Here is a 24,470-nt window from a genome sequence, read left to right on the forward strand (position 1 = left end):
TAGAATATTTCAACAGCGGAAGTCGTATGCATAAATGATATTCAGCGATGACGTTGGTCACTGTCATCAGACCATTTTTCGTTTGACTTGTATTTGCTGTCTTTTAATAAGTCATGGCCGAAACCAGGCCTCAACACCAAGCCCAATATAGAGGCTGGCTGTACAAATGGACAAACTATCTTCGTGGTTATCAAAAACGATGGTTTGTTCTTCAAAACGGACTACTGTCCTACTACAGGTTGGTTTCCTGATCTGGCTAGACCACATCAAAACTATATCCACAATACTTAAGTTAGTTTATGCTGAATGAGACAATTGCATTTACATTTTCCATATATAAATGGTCATATTCTGTTGAAAAATATAGACCTTACCTCTATTTTGGAATCTGCTACAGCCTACAGTTGACCTGAGAATATATAGACCTTTAATATAGCTATTTGGCAATCTGGAACACTTGACCTCAGAATTTGCAACACTCGAACCATTGAGGTCACACAACAATTGCTTTTCCTTTGTGGCATCAGACATGTTTTATTGTGACATCAACATTTTATGGAAACCTTTGTGATGTCCAGTAATGCCTAATGGTGGACAAATAGCAATCCGATGTATTTGCATGACCATGATGACTTGAACTATTGACAACATCACATAGCATTTAATGTTGATTCCTGGTCTAGTGCTTATGCTTGAAGGCTACAGTGCTGAAGGTCCCGTGTTTCATCCCGACTTGGAATGCTGAGATTTTCACCCTCTCACACATTTCTGGTACCCTGACCAAGTTGGTATGTTGTGGGCCTCGGTTGGTCAAAGTGGTCCCTTCCAAGTTGTCTGGTTGTTCTCTACGAGTATTTCGGCTTTCTCCACCATAATAACAGACTTCTGGGTGTCCTAACACTACCTTACTGTTGGATTGGGGATTTTTCCTTGGTGGTGGGTTATACAGAAGTTAGTGACACATCTCCATTTGTCCTGTAAGGGAGTGTACATGGATACAGTGAAACTTCTCTAAACTGGTCCCTTTGAATATCGGTTCTCCCCTCATACCGGCCAGATCAAGAAGTCCTGGCCGATTTGTATTTAATTAAATGGTCATGCAAATATTGACTCCTACAAGTCAATAAGTTACCAAAATTGGTAAACTTAAAGACCCAAGCATATTTATAAAAAGGTCATGCATCTACATGAAATTATGACAACTTTGAAAGACAATGCTTTGTCTTCTAAGGAAAAATATGCATGAGAGCCTAAAAAAACGGAGATAATGTTTATTAACCTTACAATGCAACCATCTGGAATCACACAAAATGAGGAAAATAATCTATGTTAAGTAAAAATGTTCAATTAGATAATTAATTATAGATAGCTCAGGTACTTGTGAACTCTTAGACAGGCTTAGGATGTCATAGGTGGTGCAGTTTGGCTACCAATTAAAATTAAGTCTTTTCATAAAAATAAATAGACCTAAACAAGTCTGTCATTTTCTGACTTAAATAAGTCTGAAAATGAAAGTACATTTTTATAAGAAATACATCTTTTGACTTATGCAAGTCAAAAATAAAAACCGACTTGTTTATGTCTGAGCCCTGACTGTTGAAGGGAAGTAACCCTTATGATTTCAATTTTCAACAAACCAGCCACAACCGCAAACTGGCCGTTTTCCGTGGTCCAACGGGTGGCGGGTTTTGAGAAGTTTCACTGTACCCTGGCAGCCTTCGAGTGGAGCTCTGAATAACGGAGGTATCTACCAGTACATACATTTCCTTTGTGGTGTTTAACATTTTCTATTGTGATGTCAAAATTTTATGGGGAACCCTTGTGATGTAAAGTAATGGCAGAGAAATTGAATACTTCCAGTTCGTGTACTTTCCTGTTAATTTCCATCGTCACAATGCTTATGTTATTATGTCACAGTACTTATAAACTGATTGTCCAATGACGTCATTCACACAGATGGACCTTTGGTGAACTGGTGCAACTCATTTAAAACAGCAACTTGAGATTAGTGTATACATGTCATGCATGTTGCGATGAGGTGTGTTGAATGTTCAATAACTTAAAAAATAATGGCATATGGTAGATTTACTTAGAAATGCCTTCTCTTATTTAGCTAACAATGGAATGGTGATTCAGTACCCCCAAAAAAACGTGTATACAGAGATATTTCAGAGTGAACCGTCATACTCCTTATCACTATTTGTCTGCCATTACTGGACATCTTAGAGTGACCAAAAAATTTTACATCACAAGAGAAAAGTGTTTTATGTATCACATTAGTTGTTCAAGACATCATGTACATGTGTCACAAACTTCCAAATAGCAATAAGGTCTATCGATACCGCTTAAACATGATTTTTAGATCCATGTCATATTGTATGAAGGTCTAGCTGTGTTTAAAATTTACTGAACATACATGACATAGAATAATGGTCAAAAAGTGCAGAATAAAGGTATAAAAATAGTGGGTATTGCTTAAGTCATTTTATGATCACTAATATACATTGTACAAGAAATGTATATTATGTTGTATATGGAGCATCTGGATGGGGTCTTCTTATCTTTTATTCTTAAATTTTTCTAATATTTTTGCCCATTTTTCTCTATTTTTTAAGATATAGCACCCAATTATTCTCTATTCTTTATTTTGTATTTTTTGCCCATGAATCTCTATTTTAAAACCCCATCTTCTAGACCCTTATGCATGAATATACAGTACATAATAAATTGCAGAGGCAGATTTAGGGGAGGGCAGAGTGCCGCCCCCCCCCCCCCCCCCCTTTTGTTGGAAAAATTTGATTGATTTGTAAGGGAATCACTGAGGCATGACTAAGCAGGCCCACTCTTATGAAAATTTCTGGATCTGCCACTGAATTGAATATGGTCAACCTTAAGAGTTACAATTTTGATTTATGTAACTATATACAAATTTATGTTTTTTTCAGAAACCAAGCTGAGATGGCTCACACCTGCAGGGGAACTATTAACCTTGCCAATGCCTTTATACATACAGAAGATTCCAATACAATTGTGATATCAAACAGCGGATCCTCTACATACTACCTGAAAGCAACATCGGAGGTAGAGCGACAGAAATGGGTAACTGCATTAGAATTGGCTAAAGCAGAAGCTGTCAAAATGCAAGATACTGGTAAGGACCTGAAATCTCACACTTAGCCCTAGTCTGTAAAATTTTTGATGTTAAATATGAATTATTCACACAGGTAACGGTATGTTTTAAGGGTAGAATAATAGATTACACGATAAGCCCGCGTTTTTCATCTATTTACACTTTTTAAGAGGAAAGTAAATTTCATTTTAACAAGCTTCACCACTGGGGCTATATTTTGATATAGTTGTCATGGTTACAGTGGAAATTTTATGTGAAGAAATTGAGGAACAGGAAATATAAGTTCTATAAAAATTTACATGTTTATTTGTCAACTATAAAAATCTGCAATTGTAAATTTTTATAGAACTATTTCCTGTACTTTAATATCTTCACATTAATTAAATTTCCACTATAACCATTATAACAATTATTGAAGTATTTGTAGAAGAAGAACTCATACGTAAAGCATGTATATTTAATAGTCATTAATGCTCTAACAACATGTCTAATAGGTAAAAATCAATAATGACAGTATTAAACAATCTACAAGTAGTGTTGATATTACATAATAAAACAGTGTTCCTATGCTGCATGTGAATTAATTAAAACTTGACAAGGTTTTGATCTTCTCTTTTACTGTGGAGGCTAGTCTGTTACATATATACTCAGCAAATCAGTTTCTGCACCACTTCTTTCCAGTTTGAATTATTCTCTAGAGTGTCAGAGTTCAAGCTTTCTACTAATCTTTAATATTTTAATAAGATTGAAGAGAGTGTGTAGGGTATAAGTCATTGAGATAGTTCGCATTTAACAAAAAAACTTGCGACTTAAATTGATTGTTAGTCTTGAGCGATTGAGTAAACTTGCGATCAATTTTAGTTGTAAGATTTTTGTGATAAAAGACACAGACAACTAAAAAATATGCATGTTTTTTTTAAATTATCTGTAATGACTAGACTAGAGGAATTTTCATTTTTGTAGTGACAAATTGATTTTTTTTAATAAAAAAAGAAAAATAACATGTTAATATTATTTCAGATATTTCTTATATTATTAAAAGAGATTTTCCAACAAAAATATTTTATGGATAAAAGAGATGCAGCAAAAGAATTTAAAACAAATTATGTTTGCATAGAAAGAAGTCTTTTTTAATATTTTTTATTAGAATGAATAGAGGGGGTAGGGTCAAGGACCAATTGAGTCGTCAACATTAACTTTTACAAAAATCTTAACCTCTGAAACTACTGGGCCAAATTTAAGTAAACTTGGCTACAATCATTATAAGGGTACATGTATTTTTTTTTTTGAAAATGTGTCCAATGACCCCGCCTGTCATCCAAAATGGCTGTCATGGCTAAAATAGAACATAGGGGTAAAGTTCAAGGTTTGTCTATTATCTTGTAAACTGCATAAAAAGAGAAAATCTGACAATTGCAAATATGCTTAGAATGATGAGATCTACCTATTGTCCATTTACATCAAAACTGTCGGATGACATATATTAGGAGTTATTGCCCTTAATTGACAAATTTTACCATTTTTTTTTCTAATTTTGTCTATTATCTTGAAAATTGTAATAGATAAGATAGTGAGAAATCTTAAATAGCAAACAAGATCTACAAATAAGTATGCATGGTCAAAATTGTCAGACAACTCCTTATGGGAGTTATTGTCCTTTAGCAAGACAAGATCTACAAATAAGTCAGAATATTTGAAATTGTCTGACGATTGTTTATTGGAGTTATTTCCCTTTACTGATGATTTTTACCAATATTTTGCATTTTTGCATAATATCTGAAAACTTTAATAGATAGATAGAAACTTAAATAAGCAAAGATGATCAGCAAGACAAGATTGGCAAATAAGTTAACAGGGTTGAAATAATTTTGAAGACCCCTTATCATGCTTATTGGAGTTATCACCCTTTAATGATGATGTTTACCAATTTTGTGTGTTTTGCCTACTATCTGAAAAACTATAAACTTATATAATTAAAAAAGCAAAAATAATCAGCAAGCTAAGATCTACAAATAAGTCTCGATGGCTATAGTTATCATTTCACACCTTATTGGAGTTATTGTTCTTTAATGACGATTTTTACCCATTTTAGTGTTTTATAGTGCCTATTATCTTAAAAAGTTTTATAGATATATAGCCACTTTAAATAGCAAAATTGGTCAAGAAGACAAGAGATTTTTGTCATGAATTCTAGTCTAGTCCACATTGCTGGAGAGTGCCCATTGTGGAAGATGCACATAGACCTACATGTAGGTGAGCGACATATGCTCTTTAGAGCCTCTAGTTTCATTTTGACCGTCATAAGTTTCACAAATTATCGACATTAAATCCACAGAATCCTAATGTAAGAATATAGATGCTGTGTGTTATTCTGTTCTTCAATATTATATTTCAACATACATGTTTGACAGGAAACTAGACAAGTGATATATATGTTTACAAGGAAGTCAGCTCTTCTACATTAATTATGTTAATTGACTGGTTGTTACGATATGTTTGCTACATTTTGGATGATTGTATAATGAGAGCAGGAAGTTGTATCCTGTTTACAATGGTATAAACGTGTAATGTTATTTTACATAGAATTTTACCTTTCTCGTAAGGAAATGCATGGCAAATTTGACATTGCAATTTTTGTGTTAAACAGGGAAGAATCTTTTTTTGATTTTTCACCTGAACACTTTTGATATCATATTTTCATTTGATATTTTTATATACTTTTATTTAGTATTTTGTATATTTTCATTTGATATTTTATATAATTCCTCCTTATGTAATAATGCTGTATTTTGATTGGATGAGAGACATGGTATTTTTCACCAATTTCTATGTATTGAGATTTTTTTTCTCTGCCGATGTATTTGTCATTTGGGAATTCCATGTGCCATGGTATTTGCTAGCAAATACCATGGCAGATGGGGAATACCATGTTTAAAAATTACCCAATGAAATTTTTTTTATTTTAATAGGACAAATTTAGGGTTATTCTTTATACATGCAACTCCTACAACTGTTCCAAATGGAATATTTAGGGGAAAAAAACCATCATTATTGAATTTGTAGCGAATGACATAAAAATTCCGCAAACCTGTACTTTTAATGACGTCATAAATAAAATTCAACGGAAACACATTGTCAACGTCGGAGATATATATACAGTCACTGACTATGGATACACAATTATCAGAAATGATTATTCCGCCAATGCAATTTGACTGCGCAATTTATAGCACAGCTGCAGTATATACAAAAATTATATAGTCAATTGGAAACTCCATATGATATATACCTGATTGCAATAAAATTTCTGAGGTGAAGATGGATACAAAGAACATTCGGTGGAATTAAACAATTATATCATGCTTACAAGGGGTATTTGCCAAAAATACCGATTTCGAGGTAAACAAATTTCCCTTGCCTAACGGCTCTGGAAATTTGAACCTCTCAACCGGTATTTTTGGCAAATACCCCTTGTAAGCATGATATATTTGTATATAATTCCATTTGATATTTTATTTATTTTCATTTGATACTTTATATAATTTAATTTGATATTTGATAATTTCATACATAGAAATATCTGAAATCATGTTTCTGTGTGTTGAATACAACACCTGATGAGGCATGTTAGGTGGAAATCAATCAAGTTTTGGTTATGAATGTCTTATATTAATAACTTAGATTAAATGCTTATGTAAGATAAAATCTTTGCAATACATTTACAAGCAGAACTTAAGCATGTTAAGTAGTGTGATGTTTAGGTCCAAACCTGTTCATATAAAATATTTTCGGGGGAAGGTGTCAGATATCACAACATGGGATTTTGAGTAAATCATGCAGCTAGGATTTCAAAAACAACCCGCTTTCATATATATATTGAAGTCTTGTGAAAAACACAACCCATAAATATATTTCATAGCTAAATCATAGCCCATTCATATATTTCTCAGTTATCATGATCATATATACAATTTTGTCACCTTTATTGAATTTAAAGGGATATAACACTTTTAAACAGCATATATTCAGATAATCGAAAGATGACCCATTGACATTTAACCTTCATTGACCTTGGTGAAATTGAAACCCATTCATAGATTTGACACGTCAAAAAACGGACTCATTCCAGCAGCACATATTTTTACGTTTTTCTTGGCCCTGATCCAAGATCAAACTTGCATGAGTACATAGTTTTGCAATCTTATTTTAACAACATTATTGAAACAAAGTAATAATGATAATAAATTCTTTTATTTAAAGAGGGTAAACACAGTTATTTACAGCTAACTAATCTTTCCTGAGGCCCTCACATACAAATATGTTTAATATCTATACGATCAAAAACAGATATTTTACACATAGTTAATTTAATGTCAATCATATAGTTCAATGTATCATTATAAATATGATAAACATGTTAAAGAGGTACACTTAGTAAAAAATAAAAAATAAAAATACAAAACACACAAATCAAAATAAAACATTGTAGAAAACAGAAACTTATCAGGATCGACTCTGTCAAGTACTTCTGTTTACTTTTAAAAAGTAAAAGTGTTATGGACTATTAACATTTTGTATAGTATTGATCAATGCACTATAAGATGAAAATTTCTATAACTGAAGATAATTCCAAATGTACAGTGTCAGAAAAATTTGAGGCACATAGGAATAAAGGAATTTCAAGTTGAAATACTAATGAAACTTCATGTGCATCATAACTAAATGTCTTTTTAATTAAAACCTTTTTTGTGATAACATTGAGGATTTGACAGAAAGCTGACCTATTGTTTTTGTTTTGTAGAGAGTGATGAGGAAGATCAGCCACAACCAGATAAAAATGAACTGCAGAACACGGTCAAACTTCTGATGTCGAAACTTGAGGACATGACAACTTGTAATGATCTGATAGCCAAACATGGTAGTGCACTACAGAGGGCGCTGTCAGAATTGGAAAGCATGGAGATTTTAACTAACACTGAACATGGGAGTAAAGCTAAAGTCATCAATGAGAGAGCGACAATGTTTAGAATTACATCAAATGCCATGATAAATGTATGTTATAAAGACTAAAAGTCATCAATACTATAAATTCAGAAATTAATATGTGCATTTATTATTGCAATTTTTTAAGAATTGACAAAAATGTGAGATTAATTATTGCAATTAATATGTATCAGATCAGAATGCGAGTTCTTATTATTGCAATTCTCACCCAGTCACATTTTTTGCATTGATAAAAACCTCAAGGCAAGATTTAAAGGGCATGAAGGGAGTCAATACAGTTTCAAGTAAAATATATTTTTATGCAATAATTTTGAACATGTTATGTTGACAAAGGTAAAAATTAAATTGTATTACAATAAAAAAAAACAGTAGAAAATTAACCAATATTTCTCATTGATTGAGTTACAAATTAAGTTGTTGTGTCAATTCTGAATTTCTCTAGGAATCTAGAGAACAGTATACAGTAACAATAACAGTCTTCAACAAGAGAGATATCTCTCATGCAATATCCCAAGTTCTTAATCGTCCTCAGTCTTATAAAAGTTGGGAATAGTTTAAACAAAAGCAATCAAAGATCTGCTTTTAATGAATGCAGACTTCAAAATAATGAAGAACAATTACATGGCTTAAAACGACTGAAAAAGTTATGACTTAGGACAGACACATATGTGGCTGGGTTAAACTAATTATTTTTTTTTAATCACAATCCTCCACGCTTTTGATCTTTTTTATTTTTTTAGAATTACAATACAATTTATTTCCAATATCCTATTACAATTACCTTAGATTTCCAGGAGAGCTCACTCCTGTCATGGGATAACAGGCAAGATAAATGTCCACTTTACTAATTAAATTACATATTGTAGCCTTCTTACACTTTTAACTATACAAGTTATGTATTTTCAAATGAACACAAAAGTCAAACACACCTAACATAATACATTAATTCAATTACACCAGATCTATAAACAGTAACACCTGTCTACATCAAGGTAAGTTATACATGTAAGTCAGTTTATGTACATTACTGTATTTTTGATAAACAATGTAAATAAGATGGTAGACACAATCACCAAATTCTTCTAAATTAAATGTAATCATATGTTAACTAAAAGTACACCCTTGACCTAGTTATTACATATCTTATCTAATGAGTGTATTACATCATTATTGATATCTGGTTCTTTATTTTGTGAATTGTTTAAATGTAGAACGATATTTTAAGTCCACAATAAAATTGTCTTAAAATTCTATTGTCATTGTAAGTGATGTTTTCAAACTTTATCAGATTTAAAACTTTCTTTTGATCTTGATCCATGGACTAACAACATGCTAAGCTTGGACTATTTTAAAAATTGTAAGCCTTCAGTTCTCTGTTTATTTTCACTGAATATTTAGATTTTACCTACTCATTTTAGGCCTGCACTGAATACATAAATTTAACATTTTTGTTTTAGTTCTGTACTGAATATTTAGAATTTACATTCTTATATTAGTTCTGCGCTGAATATTAATTCTACATTCTTGTTTTAGTTCTGCACTGAATATTTAAATTTATTACTTTCTTAATTTAAATCTGCACTAAGTATTTAAATTTTGCATTCTTGTTTTAGGCTTGCACGGAATATTTAGATGTAGCTCAGTCACAGACAAAGAGGTTGCAAAAACTGTTTGATTATGAACATGAACAGAGAATGAAATTAGAAGATATGGTGGAACAGCTGGCCAAAGAACAAGTTTCTTTAGAAGTACAAGCAAAGAAATCCTTACATTTACAAAAAAATGGAAAAGAAAAAGGTAGATTATTTGGCCTAAGTTTTGTAATCACTCACATGATTTCATGGTACTTTGTTCACCTAAAGGGCAAAATTTGAAGGTTCAATTCATATAAAAGACTTAAAATTGGTACAAGCTTCTTATCTGCTAAGCTTAGGACATTTTTATGCCCACGCCGTAGTGGAGGGGCCATTATGTTTTACCCTTGTTTGTCTGTCTGTCCATCCGTCCGTACGTCCCAAAATTGGTTTCCGTTCTCTAACTTTAGTTTGCCTCAACTAAATGTTATGAATCTTATACACAATGCTTATTACCACAAAACACAGATGAAGTTTGAATTTTGGTGGCGTCATTTTAACCATTCTAGAGTTATGCCCCTTTACAAATGGAATAAAAATTACTGAAATTTTTGTTTCCGTCCTCTAACTTTAGTTTGCCTCAACCAAATGTTATGAAACTTATACACAATGCTTATTACCACAAAACACAGATCAGGTTTGAATTTTGGTGGCGTAACTTTTACCGTTCTAGAGTTATGCCCCTTTACAAATGGAAATATTGCTGAATTTTATGTTTCTGTTCTCTAACTTAAGTTTGTCTCAACCAAATGTTATGAAACTTATACACAATGCTTATTACCACAAAACTCAGATCAGGTACAAATTTGGGTAGGGTCACTTTTACCGCTTGAGTTATGTCTCTTTATAACATTATATGCAAGCGGGGGCATCATCAGTGTCCCATGGACACATTCCCCATTTATTTTCTCTCAGAAATATCAAGCTTGGTTAGCTAGAAAATATGGAAGAAGACTGAATTGTTTATGTGGGATGATACATTGGTCTTCCTCTGTAGTAAAGTGTTGTGAGGTTTTGAGATAAAAATCTGGCCCTTCTGGTTCCTTGTTTATATTCATCTGGCCCTTCTGGTTCCTTGTTTATATTCATCACATCAGCTTGTTTTCATCCTTAATTGTTGTTGCATCCCAAAAATTATTCCTTAACACTTTATTTGAGGCATTAAACTGCAGACACTGATGTGGTAATGTCTTGAAAATTTGACAAAATTATGACCTAGATTTAAAAGTCCTAAAATGAAGGTGGACATTGTGTGAAAAAGTTTCTGGACCCTTCTAGGTCACTCAACATGCTCAAAGGCAGAAAATTTTTTTTTGTGCAAACCAGAAATAAAGAAACTGTTTAATTGTTTATGTTTCATTAAGATAAAGCAACACAGAAATAATCATTCATTTTAACAATAAAAATCAGATGGCACTTTTATCCCTAAGATTCCCAAACATGCAATTTTGATTAGAAATTTAATGTGTTATTTTGCAAATATTTATTTATAAAGGCTTCTTCTGGTTACTATAGGAATGTTTTGTAATTTAAATTATAACCATTTTTCAGGAACAACAGGTTCAGATGAAGACGATTTCTTTGATGCTCTGGACTACCATGCAGATGAATTTGAAGTAGCTCTTCCACATGAAATAATGACTCATAGGTAAAAGTGTGGTATACCTTATCTACAAAACATAAAAGTCTATATAGAAAAACCAGTCAAATGTACAGGTTATTCCTGTGTTTAAATCAGAGAACTGGTCCCTCATATATTTAAAAGACTGTAGAAAGTTGCTACGGGTTGTACAATTTAAGTTTCACAGAGGAATCTTGATCAATATATGTTAAAAAAAATCTATATTTTTTATTGGGTGGGGATATGATATGGGGTCTGGGGAGGCTGGTATACCCAGATAAATATTAATGGAATAGCCTTTAAGGGAGATTCTCAATTTCTGTCGGTTTATAGATTTTTTTATCTAACAAATGTCTTGAACTGTTCTATTTTAAATTTTGGAGGTTACCTATTTATGGCATAGAAAAATTCATGTAGTTTGCACATACGATATTGCTTTATATTTTATTTTTTAAGCAAGTAGAAAGTTTTGAATAACCCCCCCAAAACCACCAAAGATAAAGAAAATGAAGAATAAACAAGAAAAAGTACATCTTGATTAACAATTTTGACAAACAATCTGTTATTTCCTCCAAAAAATTTTCAAAGATGTATAAACTAGTACTGTAGATTCTGAAATGTTTGCGTGCATTTATTATTATGATTGTTATACAATGGACAAAAGTGAGAGATTAAATATTGGGATTTTAGAAAATACTTTTGATGAATAATGCTTTAAAAATTTATAAGACAATTTTTTATTTCTGAGAAACCTATCCCATAGGCCTTATTGCTTTTTGAAAATCTGCATCACCTGACCTGAGAATCTGCGATACTTGAACTTTTGACTTCATTCAACAATAATTTTTCCTTTGCGGCGTCAGATATTTACTATTGTCAAAAATTTTCTGGGAACCTTTTTAATGTCGAGTAATGGTGCACAATTAGCGTTAACATGTATTTCTAGTTTCGTAATAATAAAAACATCGCATAATTTTCTGAATTATGTTTCAGGAGGATGCTGAGTGACACCAGTGAAGATAGCCATATTATCCCCGACGACAGAAGTAGTAATGGTAGTGACACTGAGCAAGATGGCCAGGAAGCTCGAGTATACTCACATATTAATAAATCTGATAGTCCTAAGCGAAGCGTAGGTTATATAGTACTGAGAGTTTTGCATGGTAGTTCTTAAACACTGTTTTCATGGTGAAGGAAATTTTTAAGTTTTCCTAATTTGATTTTAAAAATCTTGTATAGGGCTGGTCCATTAAAACATACACGGTACCCAGGGAAGGCACTTTAAAAATGGGGTAACCACCTAGAGAGGCAAATTAAAATTTCACTTACATTTCCACTATTTACACCCACCCATAGTTGCGATTTGGAAGTGTCTTCCCTGAGTCCCATGTATGTTTTATGGAACAGCCCTTAGTTTTTTAATGTTTCGTTCTTTATTTATTTTTATACTTATTTCCTACACCTTAATATCAGTTACTTTTACTCTAAATTTGGCCCTTATGAAGTCATGTTTTTGTTATTAAGGTAAGATCTTGTACTGATAAAATAAAATTCAAAACAATTTCCACTTACATCCACTTTATTTGAACCTTGATGGATAGTTGTCTCATTGGCAATCATACCACATCTCCTTATTTTTATATTGTATGATTTCCTATGCTGAGGCTTACTTGGAATTCCCTGCGACTCTTTTCACAAAAAATCTTACGAGTAAAATTGATCGTAAGTTATACTGAAATGTGTATGACTTACGAGTATTTTCACTCTTAAGATTTTTTGTGAAAAGAGCCGCTGGTTTCAAATATGCTGAATTTTAGTAATCATTCATTTGTAGAATGTAGGACAGAAAGTCACAGGACAAAAAGTCACAGACAAAAAGTCACGGACAAAAAGACACAGGACAAAAAGTCACAATTCAGTTATGAGATTATTTTTCTTTAAACAAGAAAACACTAATTTAAAAAATTAAATTTTTGTTTTTTCTTGAACTCTTATATATGAAGCAACTTTGTAATTTAAATTTATTCAATAAATATCAATAATGATTAAATAATTGTTATGAAAACAAAATGTCAAAGTGGCTTGGTACTTAAATGGCTTCATTGTGCCAAGAAATATATCCTTTGCATGATTAAAATTTATAAAATTTTCATTTATCAAGGCTTATGAACAATTTCCTAAACTTAAAAATGAATATATGTAATAAAAAGAAAGTATTTCAAGATCCTTCTCTTATATATTCAAACAATTGTCAACAAATTATTTGTGACTTTTTGTCCTGTGACTTTTTGTCCTATCAAATTTGTGACTTTATGTCCTGTGACTTTTTGTCCTGTGACTTTCTGTCTGTTTACCCATTTGTACACAGGCACTAAACTTTTCGAGATAATTTTAATTTTAAGTAAGAGCAAGGTTGGGCGGTATTTACCACCCCCGGTATTTACCAGTGGTATTTACCGCCCCGGACAATACTCCCCAAGTGGTCAATACTGGCAAATACTGGTCAATTGAAATTTTCATGCTTCTTTTGACTGACTTATCTATCAATTCTAGTAAAAAAATGGTTGATGAGGGAAAACTTTATTCCTTTGGCATGATTCAATTTATAAAAATGAATGATATTGGTATGTTATTAATTATTAAAACATTAAAAATGACTAATTTAGTTCTTAGGGGTAATGATATTGCATACTTTTGGTATACATATAAAATTGAGCAGCTATATCAGTTATTCTAACATGTACAAAATGATGTATAAATCAAGATATTTTTTTCTTGAAAAGGTTTGAATTTTACAGGTAAATAGAATTACAAGTGACTAGCAATATAGATTATCAGAACATTACCTATTATATGGCTAACAGGTGTCAAAAGTTTAATTACTATAACAACTGTCCCCTAATAAATGTTGACATAACAGGAAAAAAGTCATAAAAGTGATTTCCAAAGATTGTTTTAAACAATGAATTAATTCCTGACTATTCAACAGCATGATAAAAATGTTCTAAATGCAGGAAATGTTTTTTTTAATAAATATATAACATATATTTATATAAAACAATTTTTTTTAATTTTTTAATTGCATCTTTCAAAATAACTGTTAAGAAAATCAGATGTTATATAGTCTCTCTTAAGTGACTGACTTCATGGTGTTAATGACTATATCTGTTGTATTATTAAATTAATATTTGATAAATCTTCATTAAACCATGTTCATGAACTAATTAATTGTGACTTTTTGTCTTATTACAATGTGGTAAATAAGTGACTTTCTGCCTTGTGACTATATCTATCCATTTACCAAGTAATTGACCTGAGGTAGGGACTAGTTTTATAGTAAAGTCCTATCAAAATTTCAATTGACCAGTATTTGCCAGTATTGACCAGTATTTGCCCGTAAAACGGGGCCGTATTTCCCGGTATTTACCGGTATTTACCGCCGGCATGGTCAATACTAGTATTGACCGCTTTTTTGCCAACCTTGAGTAAGAGCAATTTACTCCTTGTTTAATTTTAATAGACATACTTCAAAACATGACCAACCAATGTTAAAGCCTAAGTGGAGTTGTAAACTTGATATGTGCCTGAAAACTTCCAAATTAAATTTTTTTTTAGAACATCTAAACAATTTACAGAAAAGTTGAAAACATTTATGAAAGTAAAATTGAAATCAGATATATTCAAATATGTGATAAAATATAAATTCAAATATGTGATAAAAAAAGTGAACACTAAAATATACTGCTTCTTTCCATAAATAGATATAAAGCAAAGCCTTGTCCAGGTAACATTTGGAATCATGGGACTTCCAAGTGGAACAACTTTGTATAGAACATTTTTTGCTGTCAGATTTAAAAAGTAAATGGGGACCTTCACAAACCTTCCTTTCAAAATTTCTTTTTTTATGCCCCACCTACGATAGTAGCAGGGGCATTATGTTTTCTGGACTGTGCGTCCATCCGTCTGTCTGTCTGTCCCGCTTCAGGTTAAAGTTTTTGGTCAAGGTAGTTTTTGATGAAATTGAAGTCCAATCAACTTGAAACTTAGTACACATTTTTCCTATAAAATGATCTTTCTAATTTTAATGCCAAATTAGAGTTTTGACCCCAATTTCAAGGTCCACTGAACATAGAAAATGATAGTGCAAGTGGGGCATCCGTGTACTATGGACACATTCTTGATTTAATTTCTGTTATGGTTAATTATTTTTTGCATTAATGTTTTTCCAGTTTAAGTACCAAAACTTTTAAAAGGAATAAAAAGCTCCTGTCTGTAACCATACAAAATTTCCTTCATCATTGGACACCAAAGAATTTGTATTTAGTTTCAGTTTTTAGTTAATCTGCTTTCCACTATAGTTTGCTTGTGTTATATTTCAATCTTTTATTGCGAAAGAAATGATACTTTTACACAGATTCACTTGATAGTTACCTGTCGATTTAAACTTTTGTAAGTTCTTTTGTCCCATCTAATAAATACAATAGCTATTGTTCTCTGTGGAGTTTATTCAATGGGACCTTTAAATTTCTTCTAAGAGAAATCTATCACTCATTGATTGATTTACCTGAGTAAAAAAATTATCTTCTAAAAGATAAAAATACAGTTTAACATTAAAAAACTGCATGTGATTTTGTATTTATTCAATATCAATAATGTTCCATCTGTTGAATGTAAACAGTGATTCAAACATAAATAAAAGTTGATTTCTGACAAAATTCTAACAGTGTTCCTATTTAAATTTTTTGTTTGTTTGTGTGTTTGACAAATAAAAACTGAAAAATGATGATGTTTATATTAAGGCCTTCCTAAAAGTATTCTATAACTAAACAAAAACAAAAAATGCAAATTTCAATAGGAACAATGCAAAAATTTTGTCAAAAATCAACTTTTTATGACTAAATCAGTGTTTATTTTGAACAGATTGAAAAAAAAATATTATTGATATTGAATAAATACAAAATCACATGCAGTTTTTTGATTTGGAACATGTAATTTTATCTATTTAGCAGATAAATCTTTTACTTGGGTAAATTAATCAAAGAGTGATAGATTTCTCTGAGAAGAAATTTAAAGGTCCCAGTGAATAAACTTCACAGAGAACTATAGCTAAATTGGACAAAAGAACTGCCAAAAGTTTAAATCGACAGGTAACTATCAAGTGAATCTGTGGAAAAGTTTCATTTGGTTCGCAGTAACACTACTGATAATTTTCAAGTAATACAAATACTCAATGATGAAATTTATAAAATATTTACCATGCTTTTAGATCTAATCAGTACTAGCTTGCCTACTTTACTGCTTGTGTACCATTTTTATTTATAAATTTTATTTTATGCTCTGTTTACCTTCTGTGCATTCTATAGTTTTTGTGCAATAATAATTTTCATGGATAATGGGGAATGAGGAATTCAAGTGTTCAATGAAATACCATTTTCCTATAGGCTTGTATGTTAGATTGATCAAACCATGAATTTATGTTTTCACTAAAAAACAATATTTCCACGATCCATGAAAATTGGTACCTACAAAAATGAATGAATCCATAGTTATATACATTTTATTATTTTTGTAGATTGGATCTGTAGCCATTTAAAAAAAAACTCATTTCTGATAGCTGCGGTTTGAAATAAAAAATTGTGGTTTGATGATAAGCTTATGTTCTTTTAATATACATGTATTACAAATATAAAGCAATATTTTGCTATTGAACAAGTTTTAGCATGAAAACTTGCAGTTGTGTTTGTTTTTTGCTTCTTTTCTTTTTTTCTGTCACTTGACTTAGTTTTCATACTCTTAAGATATGAGGTATTTTAAATGTTGGGTTATCTATTAAAAACAAATTGTTTGAACTGCGTATCAGAAACAACTTTTCACGTCTGAATTTATAACAGATTCTTAAAGTATTATCTGCATGTGTTATCAGAGCGGTCAATTCTTTGGTACACATGAAACAATTGGGAAAATTTTCTATAGTTCATATAATATTTCATAACATTTATTAATCTTAAATGTTGTTGATTCCAATATTCATAGTTTAAATAACAAAACTTTGTTTTTCAAAAAAGTAAAAATATTGACTATAATATAATTTTGAAATTGTATACACGTTTTTATTCATGTAATTCTTTTTAACAGAGTTCCGCAGTGGCAACTGTTGTAAAATCTACTCATAAACGAAATCTTAGTCAAGAATCTATCAGAAGGACAGAGTCGGTGGAATCCAGTAGTTCAACAAGCCAGAAACGTTTCCGGCGACCTTTGATACCACCAAAACCTAGCTATAGTCTTAATTTATGGAGTATTATGAAAAACTGTATTGGAAAAGAATTATCTAAAATACCCATGCCTGTAAGTTGATGAGTGAAATGAAAATTAAATAATTTTCTAAAATTCCCATGTGAGTAAGTTAATTAGTGGACTGAATATGGAATAATATTTCTGAATTACCAATTGGTGCATTGAATATGACTTCATTTTTAGCTCACCTGACCTGAAAGGTCAAGTGAGCTTTTCTCATCACTTTGCGTCCGTCGTCCGTCGTCCGTAAACTTTTACAAAAATCTTCTCCTCTGAAACCACTGGGCCAAATTTAACCAAACTTGGCCACAATCATCATTAGGGTATCTAGTTTAAAAAATGTGTCCGATGACCCCACCAACCAACCAAGATGGCTGCCATGGCTAAAAATAGAACATAGGGGTAAAATGTAGATTTTGGCTTATATCTCTGAAACCAAAGCATTTAGAGTAAATCTGACATGGGTAAAACTGATTATCAGGTCAAGATCTATCTGCCCTGAAATTTTCAGACAAATCTGACAACCCGTTGTTGGGTTGCTGCCCCTGAATTGGTAATTTTAAGGAAATTTTGCAGTTTTTGGTTATTATCTTGAATATTATTATAGATAGAGATAAACTGTAAACAGCAATAATGTTCAGCAAAGTAAGATCTACAAATAAGTTGTCATGACCAAAATTGTCAGTCGACCCCTTTAGGAGTTATTGCCCTTAATAGTCAATTTTTAACAATTTTTTGTAAATTTTTGTAATCGTTTACAAAAATCTTCTTCTGTGAAACTACTGAGACAAATTTAACCATACTTGGCCATAATCATTATTAGGGTATCTAGTTTAAAAAATTTGTCCGATGACCCCGCTTTCCAACCATCATGGCCGACTTGGTAAAAAAATAGAACATAGGGGTAAAATGCAGTTTTTGGTTTATATCTCTGAAACTAAAGCATTTAGAGCAAATCTGACAGGTGGCAAAAATGTTCTTCAGATTTCGATTTATCTGCCCTGAAATTTTCTGACAAATCCGACATTCCGTTGTTGGGTTGCTGCCCCTGAGTTAGTAATTTTACAAAAATTTTGCAGTTTTTTGTTATTATCTTAGATATCATTATAATATCTAATATCTAATACTATTAATTATGATTTTAACCTTATTTTACATGATTTCCAAAGCATCAGTAAATACAGGTGAGGGACACAGGCTCTTGAGAGCCTCTAGTCTTGACATACCCATGCCAGTTGTCAATTTGAGAACTTATTATTATAAAATAACTAATTTTTGAGAACTTGATAAAAAGATGATTAATTATTATTTCTGTCAGTAAATTGTCAGTTGAATAAGAATATACCCTACTTATCCACTTAATGAGCTGAATAAGGATATGATGAAATAAAAACATTAATTTATTGAACTGATATAATCTGAAATAATTAACAGATAAAGTGAGGTAGTAAATTGGATATCAAAATAACAAACTATTCAGTTTATAGTAAACTGAATATAGAAATGATTCATGAATATATTGTGTATTCAGAAATTTCAGAGATGTTTTTATTTTTACAAAAAATGTGTCTGGATTTGTTTTGCATTAATAAGATTTTAAAAATTCTTATTGCATTATTTCATTTGTTTGCAGCATTTCCTGAATTCACATCAAAAGCTCACATTTTGGTTCCTGGGATGGGCATTCTTAATTCTCAATAATTTTAAAAATGCATGCAAATAATTAATGAGTTAATGTTCATAAATAAAAGAAGGAGAAAAAACAATTTTCTATCCACTCAGAGATTTAAAAAAAAAAAGAACTTATCTTTTTCAGGTAAATTTTAACGAGCCTTTGTCAATGTTACAACGTCTCTCAGAAGATTTTGAATATTCCCGCTGTTTAGACCGAGCAGCTGAATGTGAAGATTCCGCAGAACAATTAGCCTACCTAGCTGCCTTTACTATTTCCTCGTATTCCACAACAACAAACCGTAGCACCAAACCATTTAATCCATTATTAGGAGAAACTTATGAATGTGATAGGACGGATGATTATGGCTGGAAATCTATAGCAGAACAAGTAAATACAATAATAATTACTGTAAATTATGAAATTTTGCAATGTTTTTTTTTTTGATTTTGCAAAAATTGTGACAGGATAGGTTTTGCAAAAAGAAAAAATCGCATTTTTAAATTAAAATATTTGGCATTTTCTAAAATTGCACTAATAAATCTCACATTTCTGTCCATTGTACAATATTCGCAATAATAAATGCATGCACACACTTTTGGAATTACCAGTAGTTTACTTATGCAGTCCGCATTACCTGCCAACTTTTCAAAATCTCCATAGGGGATTTAAAGAGCAAGAGGACCTAATACTCCTCTTATATTGTCACAAGTGTTGTGTAGTCTACTACAATGTACTATATTGTTTAAATTAGTATGTATGTGCTTAAATACCCTTTTGTAACTCATTTGAATGCCTGTTTTGAGGTGTTTAGTTTATATAATTAAGAATTTTAAAATTCAGGTCAATGCCTCTCAGAGGGGAAATACCCCATAAATCGTGAAGGTTGGCAGCTGGGGTGGCAGTGCAGTTTTTCCTATGCATGAATGCATTTCATGGGAATTTCATTGTTCAAAAAATTTATTTTTTTTAAATTTTAGATGATCTGTCATGTACACCAAAAAAGCTTTTCAAGATTTAACAAGAAATTTAAACTTTATAAGCAAAACTCAAAATATGTGTTAGCTTAAAGAGTATCTACAATTTTGGATATATTTGGCCACATAAATTTGTAAAATGTTAATTTTGGCATCTTTAGATTTTGAAGACATTCAGGTATTCATAGTTCAAGGGAATGTGTGAGCTGATGGCTTCGGTGACACTTTTGTTGTTGTTAACATTGTAAAATTAACAGAAACTTCTAAGATACCTGCATTTTTTACTCATACTGTAGCTAAATCAACATAATCTGCAGCCAGTAATCAAAATTTTAATTTTAAAAGAAGGTAGAAAGTAAAATAACAAAAATACCAAACTCAAAGGAAAATTCAAAACTGAAAGTCCCTTATCAAATGACAAAATCAAAAGCTCAAACACATCAAACGAATGGAAAACAACTGTCATATTCCTGACTTGGTACAGGCATTCCTAATGTAGAAAATGGTGGATTCAACCTGGTTCTATAGCTAGCTAAACCTCTCACTTGTATGACAATTGCATTACTTTCCATTATATTGACAACAATGTGGGAACAAAACAAACAGACAGATGGTACTCCTTTAAATTCAGAATTTGACTTGCTACTCTTTGATAAAAGTTTGTATGTTTTTAATAGCTATTTAAATTCTAGGTTAGCCATCATCCTCCAACAGCAGCATTACATACAGAAGGCCGTGGCTGGGCCGTCTGGCAAGAATTTACAATGGCCAGCAAATTTAGAGGAAAATATCTTCAAATCATACCATTAGGTAAACTCATGGTAGAATATGCATATCAGATTTTTCTTCTCAGGTTAGGGGCATACCCTTATCTGGTGCTCATTCCACTGTGTAAAATTATATATCCTAGCAACTGAACATTGATCCTTTTTCTGTTAATGCAATAAATATAAGATAGCACAGAAAAGTAACTTTACATGTGGTATGTATAAAATAGAGAAAAGCTTAATTTCTGTTTTTTTGGAGTAAGATTGTTATTATTTATCCGATTTCAGATATTGCATATACTAAAATTGCACTTCAAAATAATTGTTGGTCTAAACTGTATTTGCTGGGCAGCTAATAACTGCCTGACACATCAAACACTATTCTTAAATTTTTAAGTAGCTAAGGATCAAAGAAATTGTAATTATATTTCTGTTCTTGCAATTATATGTAAAGACAAAAAGTTTGTGATCTTCGCAGTTCAGTATTTTGCACAATATGGATATATGAGATTTACATAGTGGATGAGCTACTAGATTAAGGATTTGTTGCCAAAATCTGTGAAGTTTGTAGATATAAAGCTTGATAGTATACAGGGCTGTTGTAGTGTATGTTCTACTTTTAGGTTAGTCATCACCCTCCCATGGCATCTCAGCATTGTGAAGGAAGAGGTTGGGAAACGTGGCAAGAATTTACAATGACTAGTAAATTCCGAGGAGCATATCTCCAAATTATACCATTAGGTATACTGCCTGCTATCCCCTGTTGCCCTTAAGCAGTGTTAAAACTACTACAGTCAGTCACCTGATAAGTGTCAAAATTCTTTAAAAGTTTCATGTGTATTTAAGGTATAAAAACGCATGTGTATTTAAGAATCATTAAAATCATTCATAATTAACATTTTATTGGTTTTGATTTGACAAAATTTGTCAGTTGGAATATATTTTCTTTTGATCTTCTTGTTTTTAGACAACAACAAAAATTACAATGTGATAAAGCTGATCAAAGTAGGAGGTATTATGAGGCCACTATTTTTTGCCACATGAATTAGAAAATGAAAAAGTATTGTAAATCAAACAGACAACATCTTTCAAATGTTCAAAAGAAAATGGTCTGTATCAGATGTCAGTATTTATATTATTAAATTGTGTCTTCTAAATTTACTTCAGAGCTTCAATCTTCCTGCATTTCATGCAAAACTGCAAAAAATGCCATTAAGATTACCTCATTTTGAGATCTTTGTCATTTATGTTTTGATACGAGCCAAATCTTTACCCAAAAAGATATTTTGCTGAAAGATGATTTAAACAAAGATGTTGAGGGTTAAAATTTGAAAAGCAATTTTAACAATTATAACGTTAACGTCATGAAAAGAGATCAAAGACAAATATTTTCTGCTGTTCAATTTTGAACAAGTTGCATTCAATATTTAGTGCAAGGTTATAAGCCTAGTTCTGTAGTAGTTTTTACATATGATACTGCACCTTGTTGCAGCATGAATATTTCTGTATTTGCACCATTGTACAACTCCTCAAACCCTGTTAATTGCATTTATCTTTCAGTTATTTTGGTAGTTAAATTTTTTAACCCGTGGTGAAGTTCTTAGATGGCTTAAGGTGTTTTAAACATATGAGTCTTTAGTTACAACAGCAGACATTCTCCTCTTTGGATTTTATATATGCTTGCCCTAAAAATGGAATTAAAATGATCAGGAATTTTCCATCTTCGAACTTGTTTTTTATGTTCTGAGACATTTTCGTTTATATTTATCAATATCACTAAGAATTTAAGTCTTAACAAAAGTGTAAAAGAAAGTGTTACATTGTTCTGTGGGGGGGGGGGGGGGGCAGTTTAGACAAAAAGCTAACTATCTTTAGTGTAATCTAAATATTATGCCTGAAATTCTTTTCTGTATAATTTAATGGTTTCAACTGGTGGTTCTTATTTGCATATGACAGTCAATTTTCAATAGCTGAATATGATATGGAGAAAAGATCGTATTGTCAAATCTTTCCCTTCATCAGCACCATATTTAGGAGATAATCAGTATTTTATTTTCAGGCATCAATTGTTAATTTGATGATCTCAAATTGATTTTACTGGTGCATATCATTAGAGCTAGTAAACAGATACTTTCAAATCGACAATTGATGCCTGCAAATCTTCAAATACAATACTGGTATCTTCATTCTAATGCAAATGAAAGAAAGCACTGTTTAATGATCCATTTTAAAATCATAAACATGTACTTGTCAACACAATTTCAGAACATCAATTGTGAATACCCTGAACTTTGTGGCATTATCCAATCAAAATGAACATTACAAATAATGCTGTTTTAGAATTTCCTATCTATAATTGTTCTAGCATGCTAGTTATAACTAAATAATTAACTATATATATTTATGTTCTGCTTATGGAAATGGTTCTGTATTAAAACTATTATTCATATTTTGATTCTAGTGGTCAGGTTTGGATAAAACACATTGAAAACCAAACTGACATATACATTATTGTTAAATAGCTGTAATTAGAATTATATAATATGTTATAAAAGATACATTTCTAAGGAAAAAGTGTTTTCACTCTTAATTTTTTGTTGAAATGATTAGTTATGACATAATGTAGGCTTATTTCACATATATACTTAACATATATACATGTACATGTTTAAAGAGTCACTGCTTACAACGTTTTTCCGGGCAAAAATCGGATAAAGTCTTGGTAATAAATTTCTATTGTGAAAACTGATATATATTATGGTTAGTGCTATTTCTTCAAAAGAAAGGTGGGAAGCTAGGAAGAGAGGTCTAGTTTTTGGACCTTGGTCATTGGTCGTTGTGTATCTATTTGATGTATTCCAGATTTTCTTGAGTTCGGCACCTTTAAAATGATAATTTGTACAAACAAATGTCTCTAAATTTTCTGTAAGAATCAAATTTTATTTTATTAACAGTTTGCCAAACATACAAAGTAACTTATGTGAAACAAAACTTAAGGTGGCATAATCTTACTTTTAATTTACTGAGGAATTGACTTACATTACAAAGCAAGATTACTTAATCAACACAATGTTCTGTTGAAAAAACCTTGATAAATACTGATGATAACTTTACCATGACACAAGAAGTTTGTATACATGTTTTAACAAATATTTTACAGGAATTTCTCATGCAAAGTTTACGAAGAGTGGTAACCACTATACATGGAGGAAGGTGACAACAACTGTACACAATATAATTGTTGGTAAATTATGGGTAGACAACCACGGTGAAATGGATATTATAAATCATAAAAATGGTGATAAATGTCATTTAAAATTCTCCACTTATAGTTATTTCTCCAGGGATATACCAAGAAAGGTAACATT

General features: G+C 31.2%; 1 protein-coding gene across 2 annotated transcripts in view; it reads left to right on the forward strand.

Moving 5' to 3' along the window:
- Window positions 1-38: 38 nt before the first annotated feature.
- Window positions 39-24,470, forward strand: part of LOC127712573 (oxysterol-binding protein 1-like) — a 36,005-nt gene continuing 11,573 nt past the window's right edge. Inside the window, exons 1-10 of one of the 2 annotated variants that reach the window (XM_052219075.1) lie at window positions 39-238; window positions 2,946-3,151; window positions 7,932-8,182; window positions 9,748-9,931; window positions 11,320-11,416; window positions 12,383-12,521; window positions 17,525-17,737; window positions 19,503-19,748; window positions 21,028-21,145; window positions 24,263-24,462. In XM_052219075.1, the coding sequence (XP_052075035.1) occupies window positions 114-238; window positions 2,946-3,151; window positions 7,932-8,182; window positions 9,748-9,931; window positions 11,320-11,416; window positions 12,383-12,521; window positions 17,525-17,737; window positions 19,503-19,748; window positions 21,028-21,145; window positions 24,263-24,462 (1,779 nt within the window). In that variant the 5' untranslated portion in view covers window positions 39-113. The remainder of the gene's footprint in view (window positions 239-2,945; window positions 3,152-7,931; window positions 8,183-9,747; window positions 9,932-11,319; window positions 11,417-12,382; window positions 12,522-17,524; window positions 17,738-19,502; window positions 19,749-21,027; window positions 21,146-24,262; window positions 24,463-24,470) is intronic. The other variant, XM_052219076.1, reaches the window with a different exon arrangement.

The sequence above is a fragment of the Mytilus californianus genome, unplaced genomic scaffold (assembly GCF_021869535.1).
Source record: "Mytilus californianus isolate M0D057914Y unplaced genomic scaffold, xbMytCali1.0.p SCAF_8, whole genome shotgun sequence".
Taxonomy (NCBI): domain Eukaryota; kingdom Metazoa; phylum Mollusca; class Bivalvia; order Mytilida; family Mytilidae; genus Mytilus; species Mytilus californianus.